General features: G+C 40.6%; 1 protein-coding gene across 1 annotated transcript in view; it reads right to left on the bottom strand.

Moving 5' to 3' along the window:
• LOC127658806 (recombining binding protein suppressor of hairless) overlaps window positions 1–2,470 on the bottom strand; it is a 68,349-nt gene extending 65,879 nt beyond the window's left edge. The window contains exon 1 of the mRNA XM_052148353.1: window positions 2,381–2,470. Coding sequence (XP_052004313.1) covers window positions 2,381–2,400 — 20 coding nt within the window. The 5' untranslated portion in view covers window positions 2,401–2,470. The remainder of the gene's footprint in view (window positions 1–2,380) is intronic.
• Window positions 2,471–10,784: the final 8,314 nt, after the last annotated feature.

Raw genomic sequence — 10,784 nt, forward strand, 5'->3', positions numbered from 1 at the left:
ACTCAAAATTCTTTCCAAAAAATACAATAGCATTATTTTCTGACAGAACACTTAGAATGCAACATTCTGGTTCCGGAAGTAAAAATCCCACTAATTTATCCCATAGACTAATTGATTTTCAACTATAACTTATAAACACAGACCAACCATGAGCTACGAGGTTGTTCTTCGATGGTTTATGCTTCCATTGAAACTATCCATCTGCATTATCTTCATTGTTTAAAAATTGTGTTTGATAGTGTAATTCATGGAAAACAACAACATTACCCATGGTACAGCAGAGAAAGATCCACCAATCAAAGAACCGAGGCCAACGAAACCCGCAAAACATGGCTCGGAGTGACCGCATGCTCCTATGATGCACTGTGAATGACATAATCGAGGCGTTCTCCTTTCAGCCTTAAACAACGTATATATTTGTACGTATCAGAATATTTTGCAATAAATGTAAAATATATTGTTTCTATACTTATGATCAACAACCTAAAACAAATAGTTTTATATATCCCATCATATTTAATTTAAAGACATCATTCGCAATGCTTCATGGGATTGTAGTCCATGCCCTTATGAAAGACGGTAAGTTCACGTCCTTGTATCGTTGTCTTAATGTCATAGGCAGAAATCGCGGGGGGGTCAGGACCCCCCCTATCTGAGGGTTGTCCCCCCCCTAAAATATCATTAAAATATGTGTATTGCAAATAATATAATGATATACTCTTAAAATAATTGTTTAAGAAATAAAATAATACAAATGCAAACGGGGCAACAACAAAAAAAACCTTGGTGTCCCCTTCAAAAATTGCTCTTGAGAATTGTTGTTTATTATCCCCCCCAACATTTTGATGAAATTTTCGCCCCTGCTTAATGTACGACTTTTCAAATACTTTTTTGCTTTTTTAGGGGGGGGGGGTGTGCTTGTGATGTTGTGATTCACCTCGGAGCTGGTTGGTTTGGTCCATGGCTCACAACTATTTTTTGGAGGATTTTATTAAAAGTCTATGGAAGAAATTAATGAGGAAAAAATACTTCCAGAACCCAGACGGCTGAAAAAGTGGCCGGTCACTGTAGCGCCTATTGAAATGATCTCTGCGCGCTACACTACGTAAAAAATCCAAGAACTCTTCGTCATAATGTAGCAAACGTGTTTTGCTTGGTGTGTATAAATTCACAAAACCAAAATACCTCAAATAAAAATTCCAAATTTTTGGAAACACACACTTGGAGGATCCCCGCGCGCTGCACTACGAAATAATTCAGAGAACGTTCTTTGAGTAAAAAATACAATTGAATGACAGAATATACTTTCTGCATACTGTCTTCAGGCGATTTGTTGAATAAGAGCGTCTATAATATCACACACATTGTTCTAGTCAAAATCTCTGCTGTGCGAGAGTTTTATTCGCAAAAAGGCTCGATTCATAAACGTATCAGTGCTTCATTTCCAGTACGGGAGCTTTAATGTCCTTAGATGCACTTGCCATTAAATAATCATTCGTGTGCACCGAGAAGGCGACTGACTGGAGAGCCAGCGGCTCTGTTTTGTAAACAACACTTCATGTTCGAACACACGCGCGGATATTTCCCGCAGACAATCAATAAAATACATGTGACTACCACAGACACTCAGAGCAGAGGTGTTTTCCACTCTAATCCCAAACGAAACAAAGCCCGGTACTAATATGTGCACTACTGGAAATGTGCCTCTGCTACACTATGTGTCGTGCCACCTTCCTTAGGACATTACGTTCACGGGGGGTTCCCATACACAGCTGTGCTGTTTGTTAGGTATTTCAAAATTTCCTGTTATGTTTTGGGATGTTGTGTTGTTAGAAATGCACTATAAAAAGATCTGACTGGCTAACTGTTAGCTGGCTAGCCATCAACTCTCCATGCAGGCGCGCCGCGATGCGCTCAATGCATCAACCCCATAACACATCAAGACTTGAAATACTTGTGAGCGTTATGACGCTTTTATTTTACGCAGCATTATAAATTAAAAATTAAATGTGTCATTAATAATATAATTGTCCCCTTTTGTTTTATTTTTATTTTTTTTTTGGTTTAAGGAGTAGTTTATACATATTTTATTATTAATAATAATTGTATTATTGTTATTTAATAAAACAACAACACATGTGGAGTGTGTGTTTTTCTTTTATTATATATATATATATATATATATATATATATATATATATAGAAAAACACACACTCCACATGCTCTTATAAATAGCTTGAGCGCTGGAGTGCATAGTATAGATTCCGATGGCATTCATAATGTAAAGGAAACCCGCGATCTTTGCATTAGATCCATGAATTTAAATAAAAGCAGCGGAACTCCTGGAGCACCAGCACCAGTGTAGAATCTCAGACTTACCCTGTCACAACAGGCGCCATCTTTCACAAACTCTCACCAAAACTCCAAGACTCGCGAGATCCTCTCTCCCAGACCCTACCAGCTGCCGAGACAACACAAGCAGACTGGAGATTGAATGAGCGAGGGAGAGAGAGAAATGGGGCGGTCGACGACGACAGAGCAAGGGGGGCAGGGTGAGTGAAAGAAAAGGGCAGACACCACAACAGCAGGCGTGGGAAACTCTGCAGATCTCGCGAGAGACGGAAAACTCTCACCATACCAATGAGTGAGCGACGCTCGTGTCATCGCGAGATCTGCGTGAAGCGCTGTGGATGGATGCAGACTGTGCTGAAACAGACACTCCCACATGTTTACTCGGTCATAAATTATCTCGCTTGACGGACTTGGCAAGAAATGTGGTCGTAGAAGATTGAGATTTCCCAGGCTCCGATCTGATAAGCTTTGCTCACAAGAGTTTGCTATCAAACCAGTACTAGCCTGTTAGCCTAAACAATGACACCAGTTGCCATTCACATAACATGTATTCTAAAAATAGGTATTAAGAGTAAACACCGCACACCATAAATCACAACTGGTCAATTGTGGTTCCTACATTTCCTGTTGAAAAGACCAGCTTTGAGCAGTGGGCTGAATATTGGTAAAGTGGGCCACTTTTGGAAAATGTATATTCCTTGCACTATTAATTGATCCAAATGCCATATTACCGGATATTGCACTATTATGGAAAGCTTTGGCTGTCACCTACTTTAGTCAAAAGTAAAGATTTTGAAATACTGAGACCCTCTTTTGAACAAATCCCACATTCTTTCAGGCAGTACCAGTGGGACATATTTTCCCTCAAAAACAAGCTAAATGACGGCCTGTAATTAAATATAGTTTATTTGAAAGTTTATTTTGTTTGGAACACAGACTTACATAAATATTAAAATATCCACTTGTTAAATCAACTTAATTGAACAAATTCAAGTTTGTTCCCTGATTGCACATTTACATCACCCAGACTTCTATTTGATGTGTGTGTTTACATCTGGAAGACTTTTTTTTTAATGTTGTGTGCTCATCTGCAATACGTCTATAAGGCATATGTCAATCAGTATGTCTCGGATGTCAATGAGACATTCAGCAGTAGTCTTTCAGATGTCGTTTACGATTTAGAATGTTTGTAAATCTGATCTTTTTAAGATGTTTAGAAAATCTTAATTAGATTGTGATGCTTTCCAGATTAAACAATCTAAAACATCTCAGAGATGTACGTGTGCTGGGTTAATTCTCCTTAAAATATCCATTAGGATTAACCATTTGTATTGGGGTGTAAAAAAAATTGTATACACATGAAAAAAATTCCCCTGAAAAAGACAAATACAGTTCAGTATTTGAATATATTATAATTTTGCTCGCAACAGTGTATAGGCTCAAAGAGTAATGTATTACCCTCAAAAAGCATGAACATCCACAACACAAAGATACAGATGCTCAACAACTACAAAAATAAACAAAAAAGGGAAAAATATGCTATATTAATTTGTATACATTTTCAAGCTACATAAAAATTTGAATATGATCAAGAGAACAAATTCAAATGATTCATTTCATTGTAGGTTAATACACTGTGCTGTGCACTACACACTACATTGTGCACTGCACTAAACTGCCAATTAATCATTATTAATAATCGTAATTGTGTAAGTTAATAATAAACAAATATCTCTTCTTTAAATTTCTCAATATGCAGCACCACCTTGACAATATGGCTAAAGAAAATGTATACAGTATATACAAATTACTTTCAAAATTTTCTGATACACTGACTTTAACCACAAAAATCATTTTCAATAATTAAGTCAACTTCTACTTATTTATAACCTTGATTTGGATCTCATTTTCCTTACCTTTGCTTTTCCCACCAGTGGATGTGAAATGAGCACTGCCATGCATCCCGATGTAACATACTCAACTTAGAATTGCAAAGATTTGTTTAGTAATGATCCGAAGCCATGCTGTTCACCAGCAAAAGCTGGTGAAATGGTCGACCAGAATGGTCTTTCCAGTGAAACTTGTTGATTAAAGTTGTCTTGCTGGTTATTCTAGTTTAGAATCCAGCTTCCAAAACACAACATATTATGGTTACCTATTTTTTCAAATTAGCTTCCACCTTCCCTTAAACTCCTGATGAATTTCTCTTAGGCTGTGGCCTAAGTGAAATGTTCAGGAAAAGTAAATAGTGACCTGATTCTGGAATCTCTCACCTGACTGGCTCTAATCCACATGTTTCCAATCCTTTGGCTGTATTGTGTATGTTAATGTGTGCTCTATATGTATATGTTTTTCTTTCAATGAAGTTTGATCTTTTTACCAAGATGGCTTTATTTTTCTTCGTCCAAAGTCAAGCAGCGATGAGACAGCATGGTCTTTGCTCGTTTGTTCTGACATGTCAGTTATCTATACACATGTCTAATATATTTATAACATAATCGAGTTGGATACATTTAAACTGTTAATGAACATAGGAAGGTGCTATTCATAACACACAGACAGTATAAAATGTCATAATTGCAACAGATTTTAATAAATAAAAAGCACTATAATGTGAATATATATATATAGTACATATTTAATGTGTATAAATTAATGTCAGTCAATAAACAACACATCATAAGATCATAAAGCGCATATTTTACTCTCACCACCAGATTACAATGTAAATTATATTGGATTCTGTGTATTCTTCATGAGTCAAAAGCAGCTCTTACATTCATACAGACAGAATCATCACAGACCAAATCAGAGCAGAAAACTACACAAACATTTGTAACTTCTGAATGAGAGATGTTTACGGTGATGTAGGCGTTTGTACTAGCCAATCACACAACAGACTCGCCGGCATAAAGAGATACATTTTGGATAAAATATATATAAATGTCCGCAAAAGTCAAATTTGCCAATATTTGCACTGACCTCAGACCTGTATACACATCTCCTGGGACTTTGCATGGATCAAAAGCATTTTTGAAGTGTTTCTAGAGATCGTTTTACAGGTGTTTTTCCAGTCACTGCCTTTGTTTCCTCCCACTGATGGTCACAAATATGGCGGCTGCATATGTGACGTCACTGAAACAGGTCAAAGCGCGAACGTGAGGGACAGTTGAGATTTTAAATTGGTGTGTGTGTAAATGAGTATAGTTTATAGTGTATGAGCTTTTCCCACTGTACTCCCAGAAAAGTTGAATTTTTTCTGCTTTGTTGACTTTTTTTAGGGCTCCATCCCATGTCGTTTGTTATCCGGTCTGTTCACGCACATGCGCGTCTTCATGTTTCCATGAACACATTAAGCCATGTTCTCCGGGAGAAGCTTGGGTGTGTTAAACCGCTTTCTCTTTATTTCTTAAATGCTGTAAGAAAATCAGCGTTCTTGTTTACATGTCGTTTCAGAACGCCACTTTCTACAAAAACCGTCGAATAACCCACTTTCTTTTTTCTTCCCCAATTTGGAATGCCCAATTCCCAATGCGCTCTTAAATCCTCGAATAACCCGCTTTCTTTTTCTTTTTTTCTCCCCAATTTGGAATGCCCAATTCCCAATGCGCTCTTAAATCCTCGAATAACCCGCTTTCTTTTTCTTTTTTCCTCCCCAATTTGGAATTCCCAATGCGCTCTTAAATCCTCATGGTGGCGTAGTGACTCGCCTCAATCCGGGTGTCGGAGGATGAATCTCAGTTGCCTCTGCGTCTGAGACCATCAATCCAGCATCTTATCAGACGTGCCCCACCGAGAGCAAGAACCACATTATAGCAATCACGAGGAGGTTACCCCATGTTACTCTACCCTCCCTTGCAACTGGGCCAATTTGGTTGCTTAGGAGACCTTGGTGGAGTCACTCAGCACGCCCTGGATTGGAACTCGCGACTCCAGGTGTGGTAGTCAGCGTCAGTACTCGCTGAGCTACCCAGGCCCCAATAACTCGCTTTCTTAACTGCATGTAAACGTGGTCAGTGAGAATGGACTGAAAGGAATGCATGGTTAAGATAATGTGAAAAGGAAGTGACATGAGTGCTAGGATGGGTGGATGATAGTAGAGAGAAAGACCATTTTGGGATGAAAAAATCATCTTTCACACAATCTGGCTCAGTGCCTGCAGCCAAAAGATTCAGATGCCTCATGCACCAAAGCCATTTTTCCATTCCTTTCTCCTGGCTTTTTTACGACCTGAGAAAGTAACCTCCACTTACTCTTAGAGCTTTATAATAACTGTAAAGTTTCCGAAATCTTTAACAGATGAAACCAGTAAATGACTACATAAGTGCTTGAGCGCACCCCAAAAAAATCACAACCATTGTAAGAAAAGCCTCAAGATATGCAAAATTATGACAGGGGACGAATGTTTCCAAGTTTAACTATTGGTTTTAAACTCTGACCCCAACGTGTTATAAAACTAACAACATGTTTTATGGATACACACAACTATGGTTTAACGTTTCCTTTAGGAATCCCCATAACTCTTTTCTCTTCCTTTACACACTACAGGTTGTCCAGCATGCTAGTGAGTTTGTTGGAAAAGTTTTTGAGAACTTGCCAAACTTTGCCCTAAGTAACAACTATTATTCTCATGGCTATAAAAACATCATTCATTTTAATGTGTTTGCATAGCGCAGTAGTATATCAATCTCCTCTTTATTCTCTCTCACTAGATATGGCTTTGAATCATAAAGTCACTTCTTTTTCTCTAACTTTCACTCTACCTTCCATGTGCTCTCTTTCCCTCTCCAGTGTTGTTCTCTCATCTGTCTTAAAGGTCTCAAGTGATTATTTTCAATGAAAAGAGACCCATCTCAGGAGCTCAATGAAGCAGACAGCATGTGCCGCCATTCAAGCAATCACGACTAAACCACAAGTGTGCCGCCTGTAAATTCAGTGTTGATGACTGCTTGTGTATTTTGCCAAGAAAAAGATGCACTTGTACATTTTAGCCATAGACCTGAGTAATGTGTGGAGTAGGGCCTGCACTGTTCATATTGCCCTTTATGGATATTTAATGTTCACATTTAGTAATAACCTACAATGGAAACAGCACTTTGAGTAGTCACTGAGGAGGGGGAAACTTGAAAGGAGAGATAAATTCAGCTCTCCCAATGCGAGTAATGTGGATAGTCACATTCTTAATGTGGAAAGGGACATTTTTTTGCACACCAAAAGTAATAATATTTCTTTTGGGCACTTTAAAAATTATTCAAAGATTGACATGTGATGCTATCTGAAGGAAACACTCTTCAAACACACATGCATTATGATGACAATCACCATCGTCTCAAGAATGAGGGATTAGTCACCCTGAGATCAGAGAATATTTCTGCATCTGATAATGAATGCCAAAATGCATCACAAGACACCACTGACATTTTGCTAGGCTGGAATGGCCTGCAGTTCAAGCAGTCAGCTGTTTGAGTGTGTATGCCTTGGGGGAGCACACACACCACAAAGCACAAGGGAAAACCCCACTGAAATAGGCAGTTTGACTAATAGGGAGTCTTCTTCAAAAGACCCAGGCGTCACTGGCTTTACAGACAGCAAATCTTTCTCTTTCTCTAATGTGAGATCTGGATGGAAAATGAATTGTAGTTGGTCTGAGAACAGCTCAAAATCAGTTTAGTGAGTCTCAAGTGAAATTAAAAGATGAGTTGAAGGCTGTGGGTTTTGAGTGATGTCCCCAAGCGCACATCCATGAATGTAAATTTGGAAAATTACATCTTTTAGTGGGAGTATATGAGCTAAGATGACTGCATGCAAGGGAAATTTCACACACACACAAATCATAATCCTATTTGGATGCTCAACATTTCAAAACATCTTATAAAACCAAAACATTTTATACAGTGGCAAGTATTAAAGCCAATAACTACAATAACTACAAGTGCCTTAAAGGGGTAGTTCACCCAGATGTGTATGACTTTCTTTGTTCTGCTGAACACAAACAAAGATTTTTGAAGAATTGTCTAGCTCTGTAGGCCCTTTCAGTGCAAGTGAATGATAGCCAGAACTTTGAAGATCCAAAAGGCATACAAAGGCAGCATAAAATTGTTTTATTTGCTTTTTGGATCTTCAAAGTTCTGGCCACCATTCACTTGCATTGTACTGATCTACAGAGCTGAGATTTTCTTCTAAAAATCTTCATTTGTGTTCAGCAGAAGATAGAAAGTCATACACATCTGGGATGCCATGAGGGTGAGTAAATGATGAGAGAATTTTCATTTTTGGTTCGCCCCAAAAAAGTGGAAAACCAGACTTAAAGGGATAGTTCATCCAACTAACTTAAGTCTGGTTTTCCACTTTTAGTCAAACCCAGTGTGTAACAAATATATTTTACAACAGTTAGTTTGGAGACTGTAGTCTCTAGTTTTATGTGTGACAAACAGTTGATTCAAAATATATGATTGTGGTTGGTCTCCCAACACTTCTAATCTCAGAGAGCTAATAAGAAAGCTACATTATTTGATCAAAAAGGGGACAGTGACCATGAAAACAGTTGGACATAGTTTGACGATGTTGAGAAAATGCGTTTTATGGAAACCCTGAAAATGTCATGGCATTTTAGCTTTCATCTATAGGCCGATTAGTATTTTCTGCTTTTATCCTTAACTTTCCACATTGGACATAGTTTGACCAGGTTTTCACCACTTCAGAAGCAGGTGAAAACCTGGCCAGCAGGAGCCATCTCTGCTCTTCAGGACTGTTTTGAGTGTACTGACTGGTGTACTGACTGTACTGACTGTTCAGGGAGGCTGCAACATATGGCGATTCTACCAACTTGGAGGAATACACAGCATCAGTGACCAGCTACATCAGCAAGTGCATTGATGATGTCACTTTCTCCAAGACCATCACCACACGCTCCAACCAGAAGCCGTGGATGACTGCGGAGGTGCGCACGCTGCTGAGATCCCGAGACTCCGCCTTCAGAGCAGGCGATAAGGCAGCCCTAAGAACAGCTAGGGCCAAACTGTCACGGGCAATCAGAGAGGCAAAGCGCGCACACGCCCAGAGAATCCACAGTCACTTCCAGGACAGCGGTGACACGCGGCGCATGTGGCAGGGCATCCAGGCCATCACCAACTACAGGACAACATCAGTTGCGTGTGACAAAGATGCCTCCCTTCCAGATGCGCTGAACGACTTCTACGCTCGGTTTGAAGTGCAGAACGACGTGATGGCGAGGAAGTCCACCCCTCCTCCCAACGACCAGGTGCTCTGTCTTACCACGGCAGATGTGAGGAAAACTCTACGTAGAGTCAACCCACGGAAGGCTGCTGGACCAGACAACATTCCTGGCAGAGTGCTCAGAGGATGTGCAGACCAGCTAGCAGATGTTCTTACCGACATCTTTAACATCTCTCTGAGCAGCGCCGTTGTTCCAACGTGCTTCAAGGCCACCACCATCATCCCCATGCCAAAGAAGTCTTCAGTGTCCTGCCTCAACGACTACCGTCCCGTCGCACTTACACCCATCATCATGAAGTGCTTTGAGAGGCTCGTCATGAGGCAGATTAAGACCCAGCTGCCCCCTCACTAGACCCACTGCAGTTTGCGTGATCGTTCAAACCGTTCAACGGACGATGCCATCACCACAACCCTCCATCTGGCCCTCACCCACCTAGACAATAAGGACTCATACGTTCGAATGCTGTTCATAGATTTCAGCTCAGCATTCAACACAATCATTCCCCAGCACCTGATTGGAAAGCTGAACCTGCTGGGCCTGGACACCTCCCTCTGCAACTGGATCCTGGACTTCCTGACTGGGAGACCTCAGTCAGTCCGGATCGGGAACAGCATCTCCACCACCACCACACTGAGCACTGGGGCCCCCCAGGGCTGTGTGCTCAGTCCACTGCTGTTCACTCTGTTGACTCACGACTGTGCAGCAATGCACAGCTCGAATCACATCATCAAGTTTGCCGATGACAGGACCGTGGTGGGTCTCATCAGCAAGAACAACGAGTCAGCATACAGAGAGGAGGTGCAGCGGCTGACGAACTGGTGTAGAGCCAACAACCTGTCCCTGAATGTCGACAAAACAAAAGAGATGGTTGTTGACTTTAGGAGAGCACAAGGTGAACACACTCCGCTGAACATCGACGGCTCCTCTGTGGAGATCGTCAAAAGCACCAAATTCCTTGGCGTTCACTTGGCGGAGAACCTCACCTGGTCCCTCAACACCAGCTCTATCACCAAGAAAGCCCAGCAGCGTCTCTACTTTCTTCGAAGGCTGAGGAAAGCACATCTCCCAACCCCCATCCTCACTACATTCTATAGAGGGACTATTGAGAGCATCCTGAGCAGCTGCATCACTGCCTGGTATGGGACTTGCACCGTTTCGGACCGCAAAGCCCTGCAGAGGATAGTGAGGACAGCT

Source organism: Xyrauchen texanus, chromosome 2 (assembly GCF_025860055.1).
Source record: "Xyrauchen texanus isolate HMW12.3.18 chromosome 2, RBS_HiC_50CHRs, whole genome shotgun sequence".
Taxonomy (NCBI): Eukaryota; Metazoa; Chordata; class Actinopteri; order Cypriniformes; family Catostomidae; genus Xyrauchen; species Xyrauchen texanus.